The 26,163-nt window shown below is 44.0% G+C and overlaps 1 protein-coding gene across 1 annotated transcript; it reads left to right on the top strand.

Moving 5' to 3' along the window:
• Positions 1–466: 466 nt before the first annotated feature.
• On the top strand, positions 467–11,877 carry LOC115314729. Its single transcript, XM_040216881.2, has 5 exons — positions 467–618; positions 3,937–4,088; positions 4,160–4,239; positions 7,739–7,828; positions 11,673–11,877. The coding sequence occupies exons 1-5, from the start codon at positions 481–483 to the stop codon at positions 11,801–11,803; spliced, it is 591 nt and encodes a 196-aa protein (XP_040072815.1). The 5' UTR covers positions 467–480; the 3' UTR covers positions 11,804–11,877.
• Positions 11,878–26,163: the final 14,286 nt, after the last annotated feature.

Genomic DNA, 26,163 nt, shown 5'->3' with positions numbered 1-26,163 from the left:
TTACGAAAACGCACGCATGTGTAAAATCCAACAGGCGTCGAAAACGGGAAAATTGACATTTAAGATGGCGGAGGCGGGGGTGTGCATCCTGCGCTTTCGTTCCACGTGCCGCCGAATGCAGCGAACTATCACCTTTGGCCACAGCGTTCTTTAAAATGTACAAAACAAAATGCTATAATGTGGGAGCGTTTTGAACCCAGGATCGGGGATGTTCACATCCGTTTATTAAAGGCATTTTTTAGATTATTTAGTTTTCATTAATGCGTGGTTGGGAATACAACTACGTTCACTAGCGAGCAGTGCCCCTGACGATATTGTTATGAAAACCAAAGTTCCCATATGGATTAAAGCTGTTGTCTAGCTTTCTTTTTATTCGTCTCCTTTTTTTTCCAGTCTGTCATTTTTACGTAGCTTAGGTTTCTAAGAACGTATAAAAGGCTGAGATTCTCGGCGATATACCAATTTCGTTCGAAAACCAAAATGTATCTCTATTCAATTGCACTAGCAACCTTCCTCGTGGGAACCAGCCAGCATTTTGAGCTTTCATCCACTGTGAGCCCCATCGACCCGCCTTACGAAGATGATCCGAAGAATTTTGAGCACCAACACGCAACCGGGGTAAGAAACTGTTCGTAGTTCTTGCAAAAAACCGAATTCTGGCCTATGTATTGTAACCACAGTGAATTACTGTGAAACATAAATAGAGAGAGCTAGAATTTATGGTTCATTACGTAGGGGCTTGTGATACCAGTTAAGTGGTCTTCAAACTTTGAATAATTTAAAGAGGCGCCTCGAAGACGCTTTTGTTTGCGATTATTTTCTTTGTCATGGCTATAAAATGATCGGAAAGAAACGGTGGTCTTTCTCAGAATTTATTGGACTCTTCTTTAATCAGTCGCCCCCTCCTCTACAACCATGCCCCTAAAGCTTAGGGATCTGTGTTCAGCTTGAACAAATAGGCATTTATTTTTTCTTCTTTTATTTCATCCTGGAAAGACAAACATAGTAATGCTACCAGTTACTAAAACGCCCCGGGGTTAAACATATGCTTTTCACCGCTTCCGTCGAGAGAACTTGCACTACAGCAATCTATAAGATACTCAGGGAAGGCTTGCGATCTGCGTATAACTACTGACCGAAGGTTTTGCAGTATTTGCGACATTACATTTACGCACTATAGATGAGAAATGATTGCCTATAACATTGGCAAAAATTACTTGAAGGTGACGGTGATTCCCAAAAATGTGCTAGATATAGACACAGATCGTGGATGTCCCTGCGCTACCAGATAGATTGATGGCGCAAGAGTGTTATTGTGTTTTGAGCAGTCACAACCGGTTTCAAATCAATCGGCCACACGCAGACTCAAATTTGTGAAACAGCGTTTAGATGCGGAGAGCTCTACTCAGGCCCCGGAAGCTTCAAAGAAAGGTTCTTGAGTTATTATCCTTGACGATGCTTGTATGGGAATCTCGCTCTATCTGCAATATTTACCGAAGTTTTTTTATCAAACAAAAAATGGTGATGAATTGATGCGTTATTCATGATGACACAAATAAGAGAAAGCAACCATTATTTCACCAAAGTTTATTCCAAAGTAAAGTAAACATGGTAATTACGTACAATACTGAGACATCACCTGGATTGGTGTTTTTACTTCTCTATTCATGCGGGGCTGACAAAAGGCATGATCTGAGAGTTTAATAGGGCTGGGCGTCGAATCAAACTTTCAACCCGATTAACCGCCACCTTTTAATTCATAAATGAAAAGATTAACCGGTCTCATTCATTTCCATGTTTCACAGATAATAAAAGCACAAAACAATGTGTGCCATTGTTGAGTGTGTGACAAACGGCGCGATGTTAAATTTGGATTTCGAATCAACCTTTATGTGTAGTTCAGAACAGTTCGAAGACACTGACGTTCACAGATCATTACTTCAGCCGCAAAAGGCAAAGGGCCTCGTTGATATCCCCCGCCAAGAGTGGCCTCCCTTGATTCTTCACAATTGTCTGTGCTGCGCTAAACGGACACTCGAAGAGCGTTGAAGCGGACAGGACACGTGTAACTTTCTGCAATTGTCTGGAATGTCGCCTCCACAGTTTACTTGAGTCTACGAGTTTACCTAAAGCTTGCCCTTCATACAGGTGTACTCGTCCACGTCTGCGTAGCTAAAGCTTTAAACTCTTATTACTTTAGGTTCGCCAAAATTTTACCGATTCCCTTACAAAAATTAGAAATGAGTTTCAATTGAGTTTCTAATGTATTCTTGTGAAGTACATTAGAAGCTCAATTGAAACTCAGTGATAATTTTTGTAAGGGCTAAAAATGAAAAAAGATTAATTGCGATTAAATCAGTATCTGATTAATCGTTAAATGAATCGACCAATTTCCCAGCCCTAGTGTTTAATTCTCAAAAAAAAATACCCGCCCCCAGTGCCCAGCTATATGAAGTGGACTGCTGCAGCGATGACCAGGCAGAGCCCACGCGGTCTAGCGGGCAGCGAGTCAAGCACCGAAGCAGCAGCGGCTGTCTTCAGATTCATGGACGCACCCCCGCACGATATCTCCCTCCTCCGCCTCCGCCAGCACGCGCATGATAACGACAATCCCTTTTGAGAGCGATGTGCATGTTATCAGAGACGCGCTCGCCCTCGTGGCCGAGGCGCATAGGAGAACGTTACCGCGGCGACAAGCGCCTCCTTGGCGCGCACGGTATGGGCGCGGTGGAGGAGGGAAATACCGCGGACGGGGGCGCGTTTCCACGAATGGGAACACCGCCGCTGCCACTCCGCCCCGTAGCTCGGTGCCCGCTGGACAGAATGAGCTGTACTGCTTGGTTTCCCCTCGCGCATTCCAGCTCATATCGCTCGCCACTGTATGTATGAACAATAAAACACAAATGAAATAAAATCGGCGGGTTTCACTTGCCAAAAAACGAAGAGCACCTGGCACACCCCAGCTGAAGACTGAGGATTAATTTCGGCTGCTTGTGAATCTTTTGACGTGCAGCCGAATCTAATTTGCACGGCGCCTTCTCCGCGATAAGCTTCCGTCACATCGCGGGCAGCGCAGTCGGGATTCGAACTATAGCCACATTTGGGTGCATCCGTAGGTCGGCGCTTCGCCTTTAACCCACACAGGCGGATAACAATAAGAAGCAGAATTATCGCATATTTTCCTATAAGGCTGTCGAGGAGTTCATATTGATTACCCGACGGCGCTCTGTTTGTTCAGCTCAGCGCCAAACTCCAATGTTTTACACTAACTGCATGTAGTCTCCCAACGGACAATAACCCACCAACAAATATTCACTAAAGAAGAGTGAAGAATGTGGAAAGTATAGCTTTCAATTGCCCTGAGCGTGAGCGAGCGCACGGGTACCCATTGCTTTGAATGTACTGTTAACGCGGAATGAACAAATATTATTAGTCAGGAGCTGATACGCTGAAGCAATACTTGCCTTCCAATCAAAGGCCTTTCTCGGCATCAGCGAACCAGTGCAAGTATGGAGCAAGCGCAGAGACAGGATCACAAACTAATTTGCCGATACTCTAAAAGCGTTCGGTCCGAGGGCCTTCAAAATCTACATCATGGTTATTTGACAGGATATGAAGTAACTTTAACCTGAGAGAGACAAGCAGGGTAAAGAAATACACATAAAAGCAAGAGACAACACGTAATGTCTTCGAGACGTTGTATCGGAGACGTTGTGTGTTGCCCATCTCATTTGTGTATTTTCATTTTCCTATTTTGTCTCGGATTCTGTCAACGTTTTACCAGATCGCCTGCGCACGCACGCTTCACTCAGATATTGGATATGCACTCTTTCATATAGATGTTCTGCATGAAAAAACAAGTTGGCGAGCATGCTGCGTGATGGTGTGCGTGAGATTATCTTTACGTGTGTGTGAGCTTCTAATATTTATTTGCAGTTCCTGTGCAGCAATTCCACGTACTACATGTTGAATCGCACATATACGCCACAACCTCCAAGTGAATGCGTATCCGTGAACGTTACGTCGGGGCTTCGTAACGGCACGTATCAGGCTCTTCTCGGGCACCGCTTTAACGGCTCAAGGGAAATGTAAGCGGAAGCCTTTGTTAGGATTTTTGAAAGTGAAAACACGACGTAGATATCTTATTCCGAAATTCTAGATCCATCCTGAACATAACCGTTCGTCCGTTTACCTCTGAGCCGCACACTGAGGATAATGCGCTTCTCTTCAACATTTCAAGTAAGTATTCACAAACAATGTGAACGTTGTCTCAATTTTAATAGGCCCAATGGGGCAGTTCATGCTTTCGCGTTACTAAAAAAATCTTGGTGTTACCTCACAAAGCAAAGGCTAGTGACGCATCAGTAGACAAAGCAAACTTTCTGAATTATATTTATTTTTCGCATCAAAAGGAGTTTATTTTATTTTTTATGAAAGGGTTCGAAACTGAATTTAATTTCATTTCAACCTAAAGGGAAGCTGAAGCACTTTTAAAAAATTTTAGTTAGGAGCTGACTGCTATAGCTTTGTGTCCCGTGAATTCAGTTATCGCCCTTTAGTCAAGTAGAGGTAACTGTAAACCGCATTTGCTTTGAAAAATAGGCGCAGCAATTTCCCCTGGGCATGCGGCGATTCTTTCTGCGGCCTGTTATCTTTCCAGGGCGTCGTGCCCTCATCGTCGACATCCCCAGCCAGCTTAGTGGAGAACAAGGGACGTCATTTTTGTTAGTTTTTCTCTCCATGCCCGCGATTTCCTGCCCTTGGCGCGCCCTGCAGGGCGGGTCTACGCGTCCACGTCGAACTTACGACGTAGATTACGACTCTCCTACTAATAAGATCGAAAGAAAATCCAAGACTCGCCATTTTGTTGACTGTCCATATTACAACATATCAGGCACGTAGCCAGAATTTTGTTTCGGGGGGGTGCCCGTCCATGACAAAATGCTGTATGAGGAGGAGGGGGCAGAGGAGGTCCCAGCAAAATGAAAGATTTCGGGGGGGGGGGGGGGGGGGGGAGGCCCGGGCCCCATGCCCCCCCTCCCCCCCCCCCCCCCCCCCTGGCTACGTGCCTGCAACATCTACCGGTTGTTAGAGTTCCGGGACCTTTTCACCTTTTCCGGGACCTCTTCAGCTTAAGTCCGGACGCAGCCGACGACGCAACGAGCAATCCGACAGCCATCAGACAGCGTCAAAAGCGCGCCATCATGGTGTTCGTCATGTTGTACGTGTTCTATCATCGCGTAACCAATCATAAACAAAGAAGGCCCAATGACTTGCGTTTTTGACGCTATTTGATTGGTCCCATTAGCTCATTGCGTCCGCTGCGCCTGGACGTAAGATGAAACGAAGTATAGGAGTGGGATCGCCATGGAGGACACATTGACTGTCGGTTCGTAGATTATTGTGTACAACATATAACAGAACCAGGCCTTCTTAACCATAGTTGCGACGGAGATCGTATTGTGTAGAGTTCAGCATGTCGCTGTTTGTGGCGTTTGAGGTCGGTTCTGTTGAGTCTGCGAAAAGGCTTCTGCAACTTTGGGTCTTTTCGTTGCTCGACAGTGAAACCCAACGTGAATGTCGAGGCATTTTCTTTCGTTCTTGCCCTTTGCGCGTTCTCGTATATGGCGGCTTTAAAAACGCAGGTCATATCCCATTATGGTCCCGCTTCTTGCTTCCTGATTCGTTGTTTGGCTTTTTTATCGCCTAACGGTGCGATCTTATTGGATAAGGTGCGATAACTATTTGCTCGGGAATCTCCGCGCCCTGCGTTCTTCACACTGCCAGTGAATATTACTTCAATCAACTGGCAAGAGTTTGTATCTCGTTTTTGGCAAAGACAACTCAAGTTTTCACCTGCACACATTTATTTAGTGCCGATTATGATGGGAAACATTGTAAACAGTGCGAAGCGGAATACGTTTCATCCTATACTTCGTCTCACCCTACGATGGACTAAAGGCAAAAGTTACGGACCGCCAGATTCAATCACGAGCCACCTACAAATTGTGCGGTATTTTGCTTCGATGCACAAATCGGTACCCGCGTCTCGGATCACTGATGAGGGGAAGGGTGGACAGTGGTTCGAATCGAAGAGCACTGAGTGACTCCACAAGTTTACATCGCAAAGAAAGCCACGACATATAGGCTCCTCGCAGCGTCGAACCTATAGAAATGATGCGGCGCTTTTGGATTCGAGCGTTATTCGTCCCCCCCCCCCCCCCCCCCTAATCAATGTTAAGCGTGCCATAGTATAGTGTGGAACGTGACTGGACTTGGCGGCCCGTGGCTTTGGCCCCTTGTCCATCGTAGGTTGAGACAAATTATAGATGCTAACCTTCGAGGATTTTCTCGTTCAGAGCACTACGAAATGCTACTGTAGAAGAGGTAATAAGAATAAGACCACTGTGAAGCACACTTTCAGAAAATTTTATCATTCTTTCTTCACGTTTCTTTGTCACATACATAGTGTATATTGGTTGATTTTTTTCTTTTCTTTCACTGAAGAAATTTCATAGAAGAGTTTAAATATTTTTGGCACTACTTGAGGTACTTTGAGCTAGAGGAGCGTCGATGTTGCACAATGCGCCCCATTCACATAAAGGCCAAACATAATTTAAGTGTTTTCGAAAACTGTTTGCCTCACAAATTAACTTAAGCAAATTCAAGTCAGTTAGTGTACGCGTTACTGTGGCCAACTGTCGGTCTTAAACGAGGCAGTGGAGTACAATTAAATGTCCGTCTTTAGACTTTTTCGCTTTCCGCTGTGAGAGGTTTCTAGATAGACGAAGAGGAGAAAAAATTAAAGCCGTTTACAACTCCCAGTAACGCCGCATTAGAGCGCAGCTCTTGAGGAGGAGGATGGAAGGGTACTGAGGGATAGGTGACTCCCTTAGGTCACGTGATCTCAAGGGGGTCTCGTGACCTCAAGGGGGGGGGGGGGGGGGGTCTCGTGACCTCAGGGAGGGGTCACGTGACCTCAAGCAGGGTTACGTGAGGGTATCTCTCATAACCCTCGTGACCCGCGTGAGGGTAACCCTCGTGACACTCGTTAGAGTAACCTTTGTGACCCTCATGAGGGTAACCCTTTTGAAGGTAACTAACCCTCGCAACCCTCGTGAGGGTAACGCTCGTGATCCTCGTGAGGGTAAACCCCGTAACCCTCGTCAGAGTAACCCTCGTAACCCTCACGAGGGTAACCCTCATGACGTCATTATGGGAAATTACCCATAATGCGACGCGCGGTTATGTCGTTGCATGCAACGCGCGGTTACGCCGTTTGCATGCAACGCATTGCATGCAAGTTTTGCACGCACGTTGCATGTGCGTTGCATGCAACGCACAAGTTGCATGCAACGCGCGGTTTTCATGCAACGTGGAGTTACGCCGCTTGCATGCAATGTGTTGCATGAAAGTTTTGCATGCGTGTTGCATGCAACGCGCGTTGCATGCAACGCGCGGCTACGCCGCTCAAGCCGGAAACGGGCAGCCTAAGAGCTGCGCTCTAAAACTACGCCATGCGTCACAGCATTCAGTGTAGGCACAACCTAAAGATCTAAACAATGTGTATAATAAACAGTTTGCCATTTGTATTTGTTAATTTTATGCATTCCACTGCGTTCAAATAGCCCCGAGCAACCAAATACAGTTTACTTGTTTGTTCGGCTAAACCTCCACTCAAAGTTATTAGGTTGATGCACTCTTTAATAATAATTATTATTCTTTTTATTTTAACCAGCTCCTCAGCCGCCGTTGTATAAATTTATGTATATCAACTCAAACAAGACATGTGCTGTTCTGCGCGCAACGCATCAACAAAATGGGATAGGTAAGAAAACATGTAATACCTATCATGGTACCCTTTACTAACAAAAAATACCCCCCTCGCCCCCAGTGCGTAATATTTATTTAGAAATTAAGGACTGAAAAATATATTGAAAGTGAAATGCGAGATATACTATAATTTAAGGTTAATCGGGTGAATATCAGTCTTAACAATAAATTTGTTTTCGTTAGCTTGCACGTGCTAAGGAATTTTATAAAACTATAGGGTTATCTTGTAATTATTGCGTGGTCTTTCGCCAAAGACCTCGAGGTCTAGACAAATAGATCCTCCAAGGGGAAAAAGCGAAGGCTAAAGATCGTGGGTAGTTTGACGCACGATTAAAAATACCACCGGCTACTCCACTTTAATTTTGTTTCCAAAATTAATTTCAACAAAATGCGTCCTTTGTGAGGACCCTGAAGACGATAAAGCAAAAACGTAATTTTTAAGGAGCTAACATAAATATTATTCTGTCACCACGAGTAGAAAAAGTATGGCTTACGATAAACCGGCTACCGACTCAAAAAGGAAGAGCACCATTCCCAGTACTCGCCGATAAATACGAAGAAATATTCGTAAGGATTTTCGTTGTACACTTTGCCTCGTTTTTTTTCTGTTCGGAAGGTATGTCCTGTTCTTTTGTTCTTTCTAATAATTTATTTTACATTTGTATTGCTCAAGCATTCGAATGAATGCGAACGCTCGCCTCACAAAAGCTGATTGAACGCAGTTGCAATTAGAGCGATGGCGAGTAATAGAATGGGAAAAAAACTCTAAAACAAAAAAAAGAAAAAGAAACATGTGCTATCGGGGAAAAATGAAATGCAAAAAAAAAGGAGCGCGTGGCTCCCGCTACAGGCCGGTAGGCTGCGCCGCCTGGCTAGGGGCGAGGGTCTGTGGCCTCCGATGTGTTTACGCCCTTCGCTCTGCGCTCTCCAAGATTCGGCATTGCGCCTCTAAAGCCTGGTTCAGACAGTTGCGTTTGACTGCGTTTGACTGCGTTGCGGCAGCGAGAAACCAGGACATCCCTGCTGCTTATATCGCGTGCCAAGATGATTCCTTGAATTGGATTCCACGCTTCGTACGAAGCACAGATGTGCTGGTGACTCGTTTTCGGTTCTCGCCGCAACGCAGTCAAACGCACTCAAACGCAAGTGTCTGAACCGGCCTTAACCGCTCATTCACACTGGAAGCGGATCCGCGTTCGGAAAGCCGTTGCGAACGCGGTTGTATAGACAATTGCAAGCATGGCGCCACAAGTGGTGCCCCATGCATGCAAGCGCGTGCAACGCGCGGGTGAACGTAGCTTTGGCAAGCTCGTAATCGCACGGGCGTGTCTGCTCGAGCAGAGACATGGCGGCGGCCAGTCGCCCAGTTTGCAATCGTCTATAAAAATCCAGTACAATTGCACGCGCACTCGATGACATCGAGGCTGTGTTCCAAATCTTACCCAAATGAACCCGAGTTACTCCGGCGGGTCGTGTCACGTGGCAACACAGATTGAAGAACGCTGGACGCGGGTAGGTTTTGGAACGCCAAGGTACAAAACTCTTACCCTGGAGTAAGATCGAGTACATTTTGGAACACGGCCCGAGTAACAGTGTGCTGAAAGCTATCACAGGTAACTTTGCTCGCTCGGCACGTGCGGCGCGAGGAAGCTCGCCGCTAGTACCAGCTAAAGCGCGCGAGCCAGCTTTCAGCGCACAAAGAGGCGCACTGCCGAAGCCTGGGGAGAGCCGAGCGAAAGGCGTAAACACATCGGAGGAGGCCCTCGCCCCTAGGCTCACTTCCAGGCGGCGCAGCCTGTACCGTGACCCTAGAGTTCCTGTATAGGTAGCTATACAGGAACCCTACGCGAGCCACGCGCTCCTCTGTTCCCTTTTCATTTTTCCCCGATGGTACACACAACGCCTTTGTGTCTGTAGTACTCTTACTTGTGTCCTCCGTCCTTTTAGCTTTTAGTGCTGTTCTACCATTTTAATATTATGTACCAACGGATCAACTGAATGCTAGTGCCCGGTATTTGCGAACAGAAGAGGTTCCGGGTGCACGCCTTTATGAACGTTCAAAGATTGGGTCATCTGTGACAACAGTTTGAAAACAGCCGAAGTCAGGGTGCATCTTTTGGTTATATAAAGATACTTTTCTGTATGTGTTTTTACTTTCAACTAATACTGGTTGGGCGTTCTAAGTATGTTTTATTCATTTGTGGCTGTTTATTAACTAATAAACACACACAGAAAGGCTGACACTCCAAATATGCTGACCGCCTGCTTTGTAAAAAAATAATACAAATTACAGCGTAAGTTTACCCTAAACAAATAAATAAAATACACATTTACCCACACAGGCTCGGGCAAGGACCGTGCACAATAACAAAATTGTGTTGCTCTTCATGCGCTTCGAAGCTTTTAAAGCAGATCACAAAAGCCGAGAACTAAGAGGGTCTTTTTTCTCGTCTCCAGGCGTTTCTCAATATAAAAGTTTCTCTTGGCCTTGTGACAAAAACACATTTGGTGTAAAGACAATTTTTTTTTTTTTTAAATTGGCCGATAAATTGCACTACCATGTCGCGGTTTCTTTTTTTATGTAGCATGCATTAACATAGGCAAGATTAGATTTAACAATATTATCCTGTACTTTCCAAGGAACTTTATTTTGCTATGTATCTTGGCATTTGACAAGGTGAACATGATAGTAAACTTTTCGACTTTTACAATTATGTGAAATGTTCACATTTAAGCAAAAACCATGCGCATAATATGGCAAACTTTTGCCTCTCCAAATAAAAAAGGGGAACCGTCCAATCTGTGACTGCTACAAAGGGAAAATGACTGCCTGTATGATGTACAAGTTCGTCTACTCTTTACTGACCTCGTGCTTTCGTTTAACGCCCGAATGTGCCCGCAAGCTCTTTTCCTTTCTCTTTTTTCCCCCCAATCTTAACCTATGACAACGTACGCTTGGCTGCGTAGTCATCGTGCGTTTTTTTGCGCGCTCTTTAAGTGGCCCGTTGATTGGCGTGCTCCTCTTCGGGTTCCGGTGCACCGAAGACAAGTCATGAGACACATGCCTTTCGTATAGCCACTTACGACTTTTTCACATACCTTACCGCCGCTTATCACCACGCGGCAAAGATGACAACGAACAAAAGGCGATTATTGGAACGGTCTATACACGCCCGGCAATAGGGACCATTCTACGCTAACATTGGATTTTATTTCCATAGGACTGTACCCTCCCAGAATTGCCGCAGAAGTATAAAACTAACCTCAGCTGGCATAAATCGAGAAATGGCCATCCAAATTGGAAGCAGCAACGCTATCGAGGTCGCTCCCCGCAACTATGAGCCTGTAAAAGTGTTTCGGTTAATGGCAGCAGACCACAAAACGCAAGGAAGTTAGTGAGAAATTAACATCATGGCAGTGCCCAAATGTCTCAATAAAATTTCTCGACAAACGTTTTTACCCTAACAGACTGCGTCATAGAAATTTTATTTTTTGTTTTAATATACGATTTTACGCAAAGCGGGGTTCTGACGATTTTTAAACAGGCTTGCCTCTCTCCTTACTCAGTACCACACTATGAGTTCGTAGCCACTGAAGTGATGCCCTTCAGTACTTGAATTATATCTACTAATTGCTTGCTGCAAATAATCAAACTCTTTTTTTAACCATGCGAATAACTTTAAAAGAAATCTACGAACCTCTTTTACTGCCAGCAAAAAATTGGTATGTTAGTTAAAGCTCTAATGGCATTTAACTATCATTACATCGACCAATGTGTTTCTACGCTGTTCCCAGTCGAAGTATCAACGTATCAAAATTTTTCTTTATCTGTTTTCCAGGCTGCGAATTGTTTTCAGCGGGACCCCCTCCTTTTGTTCCCCAAGATTGCAAGGACGTCTACCTAAACATAAGTAACTGCCCCAACACAACATCTGAAGTATGGAAAGAAGACTGCAAATACGAAGTCTAATAGTAGATAGCGAGATCTCCATCTAGAAAGAAATGCTTAGTTGTTTGTACCAGTAAACTAGTATTTTAGAAGTATATTTGCTTCGTCATGCTCTCATCAGTTCACGTCTATAATTAAGTGGTTGTGTGAATTGTATTATAATAAAATGACGGGTAAAATAAAGGATGACGACTGGGAGCAGACGTGTAAAGCCTCACATTGCAAAATCGAGCACGGTTACGTTTTTACCACGACGAGGCCGAGCTCGATTCACGGTGCACATACCGCGATGGTCCTCAACACCATCGTTCTACAGAAACCCTCTTGAAGACACGGGAAAAAGGCTTTCCAGCGTCAACCAATGTCAGCAGCATCAACGGCTCTCCGCCTTTCTTTTCTTCTAATGTAAAAATGAGTAACTGCTGCGAGGACATAAACCTCCGGGCCGATGACAGAGGCTGTCGGTCCTACATTTTATCCAAGCCAACAGCCAACACCAACCACACCAGGATCCCACCGGTGACGCCAAATATCCTCACGGCCCAGAGGCTATATATGACTTACACTAACATCCCATTGACGGCCATTGTGAACGCCTTTCTACGCAGCGCGTGTCTTCTGGGGCTTACAATGCGCACCATACATTTTCTTTTACTCGGCAAAAACGAGTGAGAATGACCACCAGCATTGGGGGGGTGTGACGTCACATGCGAGCCATGTATAGCCAGCAGACACGCGCGATACCCTTAGCGAAAAGTCGTTCAAAATCAGTATACTGAAAGTATACTAGTAGTGAAATTAGGGTATGTACTGAAATCGTACTAGTTTCACACTTTTATGAAACAAAATAGTATACCTTTAGTACACCCCAAGTACATGTGCAGTACACCATAAGTGCACCTCGAGTGTACTTTTAGCATACCATAAGTGCACGTTTAGTACACTACATCTATGCTTTTAGTGTACCAAATGTACACTACCAGTACATATATGCGGAGTTTCCCGGATAACTTGCACAAAACTTAAAAAAAAAAAAAAGGAGCGTTCTGCAGGAGTGAAACCAACTGTACGCTGTTAGAAAGTCTCTTGCGAAAGTGCACGAAATTGTTTTAGTGCGCCTATTTATTTAATTAAGAGTAACAAGCTAACTTATGAAAACTTCGTTTAAAAGCCGAGATGTGAAATGGAAAGTTGTAAAGCGCATTAAGAAACACCCAATTAAACCATTTTCAACAAGGTGCACTTTGCATGCTCCTTTTTCCTAGCCTCCAAAAAAACGCCCGCGAAATACAAAAAAAAAAAAATACCCCGTGAAAACTCGCTTCCCCTATCAAGGCGTGCGAGCGCGCCGCGAATGTGCGTTCTTTGAAGGCCGGAAAAAAGCACGAAAACGTATTATGCGCCCTGCAACTTTACAATTGACATCTTGGCCCTTAAAAAAATATTTGAAAGGTTAGCTCAATAATCTTAGTTATTTACATAACCAGGCGCATTAAACAAATCTGTGCACTTTCTCAAGACGCTTGCTAACGACAGTTGATTTCACTTCTGCAGAGCCCTCAGGTGTTTTTTTAAGTATGGTGCAAGTTATCTGGGACGCCGTGTATGTCGGGCGTTCTGAATGGAAAGAACGGTCTCAAATTGGCCAGAAAAATCGGCGCCTGCATTAAAAAGCTGACTTTTCAAAGCTGTTTCTTTGAACGGCTGTATTCCAACCTGTGAAATTTCATGTCATATATTATAGCTCCATTCTCGTGAAACGTTAAGAAACGCCGTTGACAACTTAATTGATGATGATAATGCAGAGGCGCCACCATCGGGAGATGCACTCTTAAAAATGAGTCAGGAAATGAACGAGGAAATCTTTGGCAGCTCTATTTCTCGTGAGAATGACGTACCGGCGTCTTCTGAAACTGTGTGAGAAAAGCCATAAAGAAGAGGTGCATTGCATTTTTCAACCGAAAGTATGTATGTGTAGCATACAAACATTATGATCAGTGTTCTTCGCGTAATTGATAAGACAGAAATTGAAATCCTACTTATCACTTTATTCAAGTTTCCAAACCTGCCTCACTGTACACTCTCCTTTGTGATGATGGAATGCCATTACATCCTGCGTCAAAAGAGAAGAGGAAATTACTCGATGCCACTCGATGATATAACATCACATAATTCGCTCAAAGGACCACTATGTGAGGAAGGCAAGATGGTAACAACTTCATCCTGACAAAAGGGTAAGGAAAATCGGACAGTATCGTTTCTGAAAGCTTGATATTTCAGACATTGGTGGTGTGCCTTGTTTGCATGCCCAGGGCTATGCTACAGGTAGTGCTGTTCACTGCAGGGCACAACATTTATTACCTCAAACCTAAGGCACCATAAAGAAAAAAAAAAGAAAAGATTCAAGGTTGCAGCTTCTACATTTTAAGCACATGGATTGATGAAGGCCACAACGAAAACATCTGAGCATGGCCAATTTCAGGGCTGTGTGTGCTAATAATAAAATTGTATTTGAGAAATTTAATATAATACGGTATTCAATATTGGTTTCAAGATTAATTGTGCTACTGTAAAGGACCTAATTTTCGCGAAGGCTTAGTTTTTGCGACTTTATCGAAATTGCTCAAAATTGGTCATGCAAAAAAGTTACCCCATGGATACGAATGCATTGAACATTACTCCTGATTGCAAAATTTTGTACCTGGAAAGTATTCTCAACACTAACACTTTATAAAATGAATGAAATATTGAGCTCGCGCAAACAAAGTCGTTTATGCCATTCAAACCTTTCAAAGCGCTCGCAGAGTCACCATTGCGATAGATTTGCTTTGTTCAGTGCGCTTCTCCGCATGTGCCAGTGCGCTGCAGAAATTAGTTCTGGATGAAATAATAAGAATAGGGGGACATACACACTTTTTGATAAAATAAAATCTAAAAATGTTCACGTAGAATGGCTTCCCAGGAGACTTCTCGGGTCCGAATGCACTGTTACTCCGCAACAAGCAGGCTCTCTTGGGATGACAACAAAAAACCCAGCACCCTGAACGCTGTTCGAACCAGCACGCGGGAGAGTTGAAAAGCCTGTCAAGCGCTCGCTATCAAGACAGGCCGCTTACTTACGGTGGCTTCATACCTGTCTGCTCTATGCATCTTCCAGCCACCCATAACAGAGATCAGTGGGCGGACGTCACTTTTACTCTAGTGATGCGGGTCCCTGCAGGTTCCCATAGGTTGCAACCTGCTAGCCCAACTGAGTCAGGCCTGCAGCCCTGCGGGGAATGTCAATCACACTTTTTTAGATGTAGACACCCACATTTTGCGTGTACCTGAAAGAAGCTCTAACACAAAGCAAACAAAATGATTGGCCTTTTTTTAATGCCTCCTTTTCTTTTGCTGAGGACACACATACAAGTCATACCCTATTACACATTCAGTGGTGCGGCTTAATTTATGATAAGCACTTTTTTATACAATTTTGAGCTTTTAGAGAAAAGATTCAATACAATGGGTCGGACATAAATGGTTGCTATGAACTATTGCATGTCCCCAGTAATTCTTTGACAAAGAATAACTGGGCGAGTTGGTACGTTGGTAGTCTTTTAACATTTTTTTCATGCTTTTGCTTTTTCTAACTGTTCTGCCTTTTGTAGCGGCTTTCGCCGCCACTAAAAAACGTGACATCCAAACTCACTTTATTCACAACACACAATCGCAAACTTGGAAAGCGTGCCGCTTGGGCATGCGCAAAGAGATCGTCCGTCTCTATGGCACAGGCATCAGCACGGGCAAGAAATCATGCTGCTCGCTCTTGTAACGTTTTTTTCGCTCCCGCTTTATGAAACAAATCGTTGGCGAGAGACTGTTCGGACCACACGTCAGAACTAGCATGACCTGTGATTGCTTGAACTGCCGTCAGACTGTACTTGAACGCTCCGCAAAAGCGTCGTCGGGCGACCATCGTGGGGACGGCGCCCAGGACAGGCCCTCGGCTGGCCCTCGGTTCCGCCGCACGCGAATCATTCTCACTCTGCGGAGAGAGCCATAAATTTTGAAAATACGCTCTTCTCAAATAATGAAATACAACCGGGTAGAGCATAGTGAGAGTCAAGCATAGCTTAGCAAGCACACGGTACACGACAAAGTTTGAAACAGCGGTGCACTTCGCAGAAACAAAAGAAACTTCCTCACCTTCGCTTGCACCAGTCGGCCGTGACTGTCCGCCACTTGCGACGCTGCGTGTCACAGCTCTCTGTAATCACTTGCTAATATTGAACACGATATTCGTAAGTAAGCTATCTAAAATATCCGCTAAAACGGCTACAACGTAAAAAGGAAGCGATGCTCGAACCCCCCCGGAACTCCAACAGCGGCCGAACGGAAGCTGATTGCAATAGCGATGGTCTTGCGCAGTTTTCAAAAAGTCTTTTCTTTTTTTTTAAAGACAAAACTAAGCAAATCAATATATTAATAATAATAATGTCACTTTATTATATTCATAAAAAATTAACAAACCGTTTAGTCCATCTTAGGTTTTATCTAAACTTTCGGTTTCCTTTTTCAGTGTAAAACCGAAACTATCTCAAGCAATTTCTCCCTTGTCGCCAAGGCTATTTTTATTCATCAGCGCATGCTGACACTGCTGGTATTTCGGCTTTTCTGGAAGGATCGGCTCTCGCGGCAGGTAAATAATGAGGGCAACCTCGTGTTTTGAAACAATGAGCGTGCCCGTCTTTTTTGACGAGGGAAAGACACGTTAAATTCACGTAGATTTTTTACAGTGTGGAACTCTGGATTGACGGTGTTCTTCGTTGTTGCAATTCTCAATCTCTTTTCACGTGAATTGAGATGTCTTAGAGTTTTGCAACATGGACTTACACCATGAAACACTTTCGGTGAAAGCTTGAGGTCGCTACATGAAGGCGCCGATTTCTCCAGCCAATTTCAGAGCGAGCTTCCGTTCATGACACCACTTGGCATACGCGGTTCAGAAGTTGATTTGCGCTGCATGCGAGTATGCAAGGTGGAGCATCTTATGTCCCCATTATTAGCCGTGGTTTCTTTTGCCTCCCGTTATTGACAATTATTGACAAGTTAGATAACGCTACTTTCCGTGGCGTACAATGTAGCTAATTTTTCTATTTGTGCTTTTTTTTAGGCGTAAGTCCATGTTGCATTTGCGACGTAAGTATGCTATGACAGTGCCCGTCGTTTCCCCGGGGAACTTTTGGACCACGTGGTCTGCAGTGAAATGAGAAATGAAGCATCTCTTTGTCACATTATGTCAGCTATACCCGGTGATAATTTTTAATCAACTGGTTTCAGGAAAATTGGGGGCTCACTGTCATGTTGATGCACTCTCCATGTGTGTCGTGCGACTCGGCGGACATTACATGGTGAATAACCGTGGCAAAATTTTTTTTAAGAAATTAAAATCCGTAAATTTACTTTTTTTATTATTGCTGTCCTAGAGGCAGTCGTTATTAGAGCCTAACACAATCAAAACTATTCACGAAACAGCCAAGGGGCTTTCAGATATTTATTTATCAAATTTCGCACTTTTTTCCCTCGATTCAAGAACCACACACGGCAGGGGCGGGCAAAGTGGAGAGTGACTTAGCGGTTTTGACATGACATATCGGTGATGGCATGTTTGTTTGTGTTAGCGAGAACTTCTCATACTGGAGTTCTATGCATTATTTAATTTTCTAGTGAAGTTATAACCCTCATAAAGTGCTGTCGCATTCAGCATGAACGAAGTTGCACACTTTTGACAGCGTGCCTTTGGCGGATGCACCAACATCATACTTCCAACGGTTCGACTGAAGGGAATACGTAAGAATAGCATCCTGCGCTCTGTCCGGCGCGCTGTTTTTAATCAGGCGACGAAAGGCAGAGTTTTAGCTAAGAATAACCCAAAACTCGTCAGCTTTTCGCAAATTGTTCCAATTGGGCTAGTGTTTATTCATAGCCCCTTTAATATTGAAGATTCAACATGGTCAATTTCACTGTCAATTGAAAAAGCTAATTAGACAACGTATACTGTAACGTTTTCTTACTCATCTAATGTCCGCCGAGCCCCATAAATATTCTGTGAAAACGGCATCGGCCTATCTATCGCGTTTTTAGTGTGTGGATGTTAAAAATCGCAATATATATATATATATATAGATAGATAGATAGATAGATAGATACCCGTTATTATAATTTGAGTGCACCGACTGCAAACACTGAAAGTAGACCTTTAGTATATTTAAGTGCACTTTCTGCATACTGATTTTGAACTACTTTTTACCGCGGGCACTACGATTCTACTACATGTACTAGTTTTGTACGGACGAGTATACTTTCAGTTCACCGCCATTTTTACTGGAAGTATACTTTAAGTACACTTAAAGTATACAACCAGTACAAAGACTGCACTGGAAGTATACTTTTAGTATACTTCAGTACACTTCGAGTGTACTGATTTTGAACGACTTTTCGCTAAGGGTAGGGACAAACTGGGATTTTGAACGCTACTAACAAACGTCATGACGCATTAAAGGGGAAACAGAAGTGGTTCTGTATTTAAGTAAAAACATTTAAATCATCTTCATTTGGCCTCCAGGATCACAAATATCGAGATTATTTTTCTACAGAAAATCATAAAATTACCACTGAAACCCCTCAGTCACGGTGCGTGCCGTCATATCCAGAGTTTTCGAAATCTCCAATCTCCTGCATCTTCAGCGCCTTTCAAAGCTATGCACGTGTACTCTTGCTATATTCAAAACGGTCAGAAGAAGACGTCACGAGTGGTGTAAGTGCGAGGGAATGTGCCTCGTAAGCTCGCAATTGCACGTGCTGCCCACACGAGCGACACGCGCTTGGCGGCCGAAGGATCCTAGTATGACCTAACCACTGGTCGGAGGTTTTTCGTGCATTCTCGCGTTTAGTTACATCTTCGGCAAAAATGTACGTGATATTTATATGCACGGCATAAAGAGACACCAGAATTCACCTCTAACTCGTTTTCTTTTATCAAGAACCTTTTCAGCTTTCCTTCAAAGGGATGCTGCCACCGAAATCTGGATTCCCCAAAACACGCCGCAAAAGTGTGCAGCGGGATGCTACAAACACCAAAACATCACTCATACAGCAATATATCGAACGGATGACCGTATTTTTCTAAAAAAGAGGTGCATTTGGCAGGAATGTTGACGTCATGTTTTTCCGAGAAAAAGAGGGAACGGCCTCGCGTCTTCTCCGCCTCGCGGCCTTGAGGGAGCGAAGCGAAGAGAGGAGGAAACTAGGTATCTTGACGGTCACGCGTCTCGTCGGCCTGGTTCAATCTCGACTCCTTTTACAAAAATACGGCCGTCCATTTGAGATATCGCCTTACTAGTGGTGTTGTAGGGATTGTAGCGTCCCACCTACATCTCCAGCACTGTTTTTTTTTTTTTTAATTCCAAATTTTGGTTCATCATTCCTTTAAGACATAGTCCGAAGAAAACATAGCCCAAAGTCGGTATGCCGTCTGCCCCTCCTCTAGCCTTTAATAGTATGCGATGAAGGAACAAAAACTAGAAAAGCGAGAATATGGAACAAAATACGACAGTAGCAAAGCGTTCTACCTGAGCTGCGGACGAAATGCCAATCATTATAGATTAGGCATAGATAAACGTCTCCCAATACCCACCATGTAAATCGTTTTAACAAGTAAACGAAGTTTTCGGTTGAGTACAATGAAAGGTCTTGCGGCAATCAATGATTTTCACCAATACAATTTTCTCCCTCGTGTTGCGTCTGAAAAAAAAACTGGAATCTTCAATAGTTTCACACTTTAAGATATCTATATTTCATCATTAAAACACCTCCGCCACGCATTGTCGCATAACTTCAATGTCAATTAGATTGAGGCAAGTGGATAATATAATAAAAATAAAATTCATCTAGAATTACCACTGTCGAAGCTGCGTGGCGTTTTTTTTCTGGTGTAAGGCGACGGAATATTCTGAATTCGCTCGGAAATTCATACTTCAAGCCAAGACAAAGCAAAATAGAACAATTGACACAGACACAAACGCACACACACACGCGCGCGCACACACACACACACACACACACACACACACACACACACATACACACACTGTCTTAGGCTTAGCAGATAATTTGTTTCACAAAATTGTCAAAGGAACAACAAAGGAACACATCTAAAGTTTTTCGTGTCCCCCTCCGCTCAATAAAATCCACAAAAACGCCACACAAACATCATCAGAGCCAGAGCAAAATGTAATTAAATTATCTTGCAAATTATCGTAGACAAAAGATACATTACATTACAATTACTTTTTTAAAAGTAATAAAATTACTTCAAAATTACTTTTGAATTCGTTCAGGCAGTATTTACTGCCCGTGACGACGGAAGTGTTAAAGGTACGTAATGTAGAATATGACAAAAACAGACAGCTCACCGGTTTCGCGGATCATGCAACGGTGAAATTTAACTGTTAATGTATTATGCGATTGCGTCCTCCTGATTTTGGAGAAGGCCTCCTCTTCGGTTGGTTGCGCCATAGCAGCTCGTTTTTACATGAAGTCGTAACGACTGTTGTGACATGGTGTAAACTTATGAGGCCCCTGCAAAACGGGATCCATCGTTCCCGAATCCAAATTCAACAAGGTTGAGGAAATGCCTAAAACTTCTTTCTTCTGACTCGGACATAGTCGCATTGTTTTCTCTCAAGACCACTCGTCGACACATTCTCGGACATTCTTCTTGAGGAGTATTCTTCCCTAACAACGGGAGAGCGCGAATTATCACGCGTTGTCCCGCAGGGTGGACGGGTGTTTCCTGGGAAGAAACGCCGCCAGAGAAGGAAATGGGCGGCGGGCACCTTCCTTCCCCAACGAACCAACGGTTATATCTGCGCATTTGCTTTTCTTTGACTTAGAGGTGCCCTAATGAGGTTTCTGAGATCGCCTAAATATGCAGATAACTCACTATGGGGTCATTCCATGTCAAACGTCCCAGACGTTGCGCTCGACCCCTTCCGATTTTTAAAAAAAGAATTCATGGCCTTTTGCCTCAATGTCCATAGCCATGCCCTGAAATATTTTTGCCGAAAAACTTTTTTTGATGATGTGAGCGCGGTTATAACTTTGAAAAACGGCGTGAAACAAGGCATCACTCAATAATTGATGAAATATATGCGTTTTAGTAAAACACCGAACAATATTTTTTTCTTAATTTTGCACGGCTTTCGACTTACAATGTGGTTGGCTTGTAGAGTTTTGTTATAGTTAATTTTTTTTAAACTAAAAAACTGAAAATTTTAACATGTTTGTTATTTTATTAAAAAAGAGCTAATTGCTCCCGGGACTTAACAGAACTTTTTACCGGCTGCCCCTGCAGGTATATAATCTATAAAAATGTTTAAACCCGCTCGATGAAATATCTCGCAGTAAGTAAAAATCGTGAATTTGTGCAAAATTGCGTTTTAACGCATAAACAGTTGTTTATTTCACCCTGAGCTGGTTCAAGTAAAATTACAAAATATGGTGGGTTTGGAAGAACAATCGATAATATTTTGATTCTGAAAGTTTAATCAAAGTAATTTTTATTTAAAGCGTGAAAACAATTTTTGAAGTTGAACTCTCGCACCACAACCCGGCGTCGTTTCTTAACGCCTCTTCGAAGCACGGCACGCCATGTGCGACGATAACTGACACGATTAGGTCCAAAGTTTCTTCCCTTGCAGCCGTCTTTCCGGCTGCAAGGGAACAAACGACGGGTATCGTGTAATAATCAGAGGTGCCGCCAGCGCGTAGCAATAGCAGGCCCGTTGTGCCCTTTGTACCCAAGGGCGGCTCGAAACGCGATGCCTAATACGGGCGGCATCAGCTGACGTGGACTTCTCCTAAAAGGGAAACGCGATAATATCGCCGCGAAATCTAGCTGTCACGTATGCTGCGGTGAAAAGGGGAACTATCCAGCGACGCAAAAATTTACCGTTTCAAAGCCGATTTAAACACAAACGAGGCGTGAGCCTCCAACTGCGCGCATTCGTTAAAGGGACACTGACACCCCCCAAAATTTTTTTTTCATTTTTTGCCAGGCGCTTCATTATGGTGTCGAAGGACTACCCGATTAATATTTTGCAACGGAGTAGCGTATTTAAAGTTTCACAGGGGATCGAACCCGGTCCTACCGCGTGTGAAGTGAACGTCTCTCCAACTGAGCTACTGGGGCATCTCTTTACTCGTGGATCTCTTTCCTTAGTAATATTGCAGCCGGTAAACTAAGTTGGAAAGTTTGCCGCCGATTTCCCTCTAGCAAAAGCACTCCCGGGTCGAAGTCGGGAAGCACCACGCATTGGCGACATTCGCACCTATTAAAGAAATCGTACGCGTGCATATTGAACTCGAAGTAGACACGTCGAGCTTGACGTTTGCGCGAGCGATGTCTTCAGCCACGAGAAGGGAGCGACGGCTCGGCGACGTCTTCGTGCAAATCGGCTTGGTGGTCGGGCGTGTCGCACGGGATGAATACCAATTCTTTTGATCAGTCCCAAATTTCTCTTTTAAAGGTAGACAGAATTCACCGGTACCGCGAACGACAGTTCTGATATAGAGGTCCCACGCCCGTCGTCCGCTGCCATCACCGTCCCCGCGAGTCCCACGATACGCGAAACGACGAACGCACAGAATGCTTCCGGTTGTCTGTGGAACTTTTTTTTTTTTTCAATCAACGTATTTGCAGCTTTTTAGAAGCCACAAAAAATGGGTTTTATGTTTTTTTTTTATTTTTAATATTGAGTGTGTGCCTTCAGTGACCCACGACTTTGATTAAATTTGGTGGTCGCATCGATACCTTAGAAAACGGCCCGTGACCGCGGAAAAGAGAGTGAGCGAGACTCGAACCGGCCGGTTCTTGATCGGCGGTTTTCGGGCGGAAAGAAACCGAATTTCGAGCCTCAAATTGTGTTCTGGGTAGTTGAGCTCTCATATGTCACGTGCAACTAAAACCCTCGGCGAGCGTAAATACCCTGTCAGTGTCCCTTTAACACCACGTCGATTCGTCGTTTGAGACTGCCCGTTCACGCGGCTTTTGTGTTGCTGTCTACATCTGCCCTGACGTCAAGAAAAGAGGGTGATTGCGATGTGTACGTAAGAAACAGCTAGCTTACTAGTGGATGCTCTTACCTGGCAGCGCTAAGCATTTGCTGATACCAAGACAGTGGAAGACCACAGGAGGACACAACCGCGCAAAACGATCGAAATAGGAAAAGCCATAAATCAACAACAGTAGAAAAAAGCCTCTTCCCACCCAGATGTACCCGACAACTCGAGGTCCTGCTGTCTACTTGCGTTCGCACACCGTGACACCGTCGCACGCTTTGCCGGGCTCGACGGTGGCGTGCTGTGCAGAGAAGAAGCTCAAGGAACGACGCCAGGTTGCAGCGCGAAAGCTCAACTTCAAAATGTTTTTTTCCTCGTTAGAACAAAATTTTTTTGATTAAACTTTCAAGACTAAAAGGAAGTAAACTCTTTTGTAGAAGTCACCATGTTACGCATTTTTCTTTGGGCCACCTCAAAGTAGAATTGACGGCTCATTAAAGGGCAAAACGCAATTTTTCACAAATTTAGTTGTTCTTTCTGCAAGATATTTAGTTGTACGGCCTGAAACCTTTTGTTTTTGTGCACAGTGTACCTACAGGGCTGTCAATAAGAGTATTTACAGTCGCATGCAGCAATGCCATAGTTTGTAACAAAACTAAAAATATGCTAAAATGCTTCTATATTCCTTATTTTTTAAAACTGCTTCAAGCATATCAAATTCCAGGACCATGATCCTTATTACATAACAATCCAGATGCCGTATGGCTTTTAGGCAAAAATATTCCGGTGTTCCGTAAAAAAAATCTTACTCTTCATCAATTATTAAATGACTCCTAGTTTCACTCCCTTCTTACGAGTTCAAACCGCCATCACCCCATGAAATTTGTTTTTCGTCAAAATATATGTTAGAGAGGCACCACAAACGTTACGGTGAAGAGCCATCAATTTTATTTAGGAATCGGAGGTGGCCGTGGGACCTTTGGCATGGCATGGAGAAGTCCTGGTCACGTGATGCCGCCCGTCTTTTAGGCATCGCGTTTTGAGCCGCCCTCGGGTACAAAGGGTACAACGGGCCTGCTATTGCTACGCGCTGGCGGCACCTCCGATTAGTACACGATACCCGCCGTTTCTTCCTTGCAGCCGGAAAGACGGACAAGGGGAAGCGGCAGAAAACTCCGTTCTTTCTTTTGACCTGATCGTGTCAGCTACCGTCGCAGGTGGCGTGCTGTGCGGCGAAGAGGCGTTAAGAAGCGACGCCGGGTTGTGGTGCGAGAGTTCAACTTCAAAAATTGTTTTCTCGCTTTAAGCGAAAATTACTTTGATTAAGCTTTCAGAATAAAAAAATTATCGATTGCTCTTCCGAACCCACCACATTTTGTATTTTTACTTGGACCACCTCAGGGTGAAATGAACGGCTGGTTATGCGTCAAAACGGACTTCTGTGCAACTTCAGGATTTTTTGTTTACCGCGAGATATTTCATTGAGCGGTTTTAAACAATTTTTATAATGTATATACCTGCAGGGCAGCCGGTAAAAAGTTCTCTTAAAGGGATACTACAACGAAATTTCGGCGCTCATTTTTTGGTCTATATGTGTTCAAAAAAGCGCCATCAAATCGAACATACCAATATCTTGTTAAAAAAGTCGCGAAAAGGAATTTTAAAACGAATTAAACGATTAGCAAAGAGCACCTAGTGGATGTCGCTAACGCCTCGGTTGTAATGCCCGTCTAGCAACCTTGGCAGCTAGTGACGGCGGTTGTCTCGCCTCCGGCCAAAACGAAAGAAGAGGGGCAGGAGGAACTCTCCTCTTCCCGAGAATGCCTTTTGTGTGTCACAGAAGTCGCTATTGTCCCCCTACAAGATTAGAGGAGATTAACCCGTCACTCAAAATTTGTACAAAAGCAGCCGCTTCGGTGGCTGGACCGACTAGGCCATCCTGTCGACGTCAGCCTCGCCGTAGCTTTGCTCGTCTTGAGACAACCTACGTCACGAATGCGTTGGATGTCACGTGGTCTCCGCAGGGGCCTTCTCCGAGCGCTTGCCAGAGTGGGCCGTTTATAACAAAAAATACAGCCACTAGGCTCAAAATACAAACGTGCGATTGTCATTTACAGATATTGTGGGTCATATTCAACCTATTTTTGAGCACGACGGGAATTTTTCAAACTTCGTTGAAGTATCCCTTTAAGTCCCGGGAGCAATTAAATATTTTTTTTTTTATAAAATAACAAAAATGTTAAACTTTTTAAAAAGTTTCGGTTTTTTTTTAATGTTTATATTAAACAAAACTTCACAAGCCCAGCCACATTGCAAGTCGAAAGCCGTGGAAAATTAATAAAAAAATATTGTTGGGTGCTTCACTAGAAAGCTGATTTTTCATCAATTATTGAATGATGCCTAGTTTCACGCTCTTTATAAAAGTTAAAACTGCGCTCACGTCATCAAAAAACTTTTTTCGCCAAACATATTTCAGGGCATGGCTACGGACATTGAGGCAAAAGGCCCTGAATTGTCTTAGAAATCAGAAGGGGTCCAGCGCAACGTCTGGGACGTTTGACATGGAATGACCCTATGCTGGTTCTAAGCATCCTAGAAAATCCTAACTCATGACGATCCGCGGCCGAGCTCCGTATTAAAGAAACAACCCAAGGTCGCAACACACCGATTTTGTCTCTGGCGATGGAAGGAGCATGTTGGGCATGTTCCGAAACCAGGACTACTGTCAGGATAAAGCAAGCGAAGGGTTCTCACGCCTCCGACCGGTGGAACCGCGGAGTGATATCTCGAACGCGCGCGGCTCGTTGCCCATACACCCCGGACTACGATTCAACTACAGTGGCCTTGAATGGAGGAGCAGGCACACCGCGCCTGCTTGCTGAGGCGGTGCATGTCTAAATTGAGAGATGGCGCTCCTGTCGACTCCTGCTGAAGCTTGCCCGCGCGATTCTACGATCGCATGCGTATCAGGTAGTGATGCAAAAACAAATTGACTATCGTTAATATCGATAGTTTTTCCAAAACTATCGATAGTGCCGCAGAACTATCGAGAGTCGACAATCGATAGAACTATCAGTAGTTTTTCGATAGTCGACTATCGATAGTACTATCGATAGTTTTCCGATAGTCAACTATCCATAGTTTTTTTTTACTATCGATAGTCAAATTTCTGACCAATATCGATACTATCGATGGCACTACCGATAGTTTGGCACCAGTATGGTAAGTTCTTAAGCTAGTTGGTGTCCTATTTGGAAAAATCAAGCGAGAAAAAGAAG

The sequence above is a fragment of the Ixodes scapularis genome, unplaced genomic scaffold, assembly GCF_016920785.2.
Source record: "Ixodes scapularis isolate PalLabHiFi unplaced genomic scaffold, ASM1692078v2 PGA_scaffold5__190_contigs__length_132052651, whole genome shotgun sequence".
NCBI lineage: Eukaryota > Metazoa > Arthropoda > Arachnida > Ixodida > Ixodidae > Ixodes > Ixodes scapularis.
This window is presented reverse-complemented; position numbering and strand designations above follow the sequence as displayed.

Excerpts from the sequence above, each read along its gene's own strand:
- LOC115314729 (XM_040216881.2), top strand. The coding sequence starts at position 481 with ATGTATCTCTATTCAATTGCACTAGCAACCTTCCTCGTGGGAACCAGC. Across the intron at positions 4,089-4,159 it reads TTTAACGGCTCAAGGGAAAT|ATCCATCCTGAACATAACCG; the intron begins GTAAGCGGAAGC and ends CCGAAATTCTAG. Across the intron at positions 4,240-7,738 it reads GCTTCTCTTCAACATTTCAA|CTCCTCAGCCGCCGTTGTAT; the intron begins GTAAGTATTCAC and ends TATTTTAACCAG.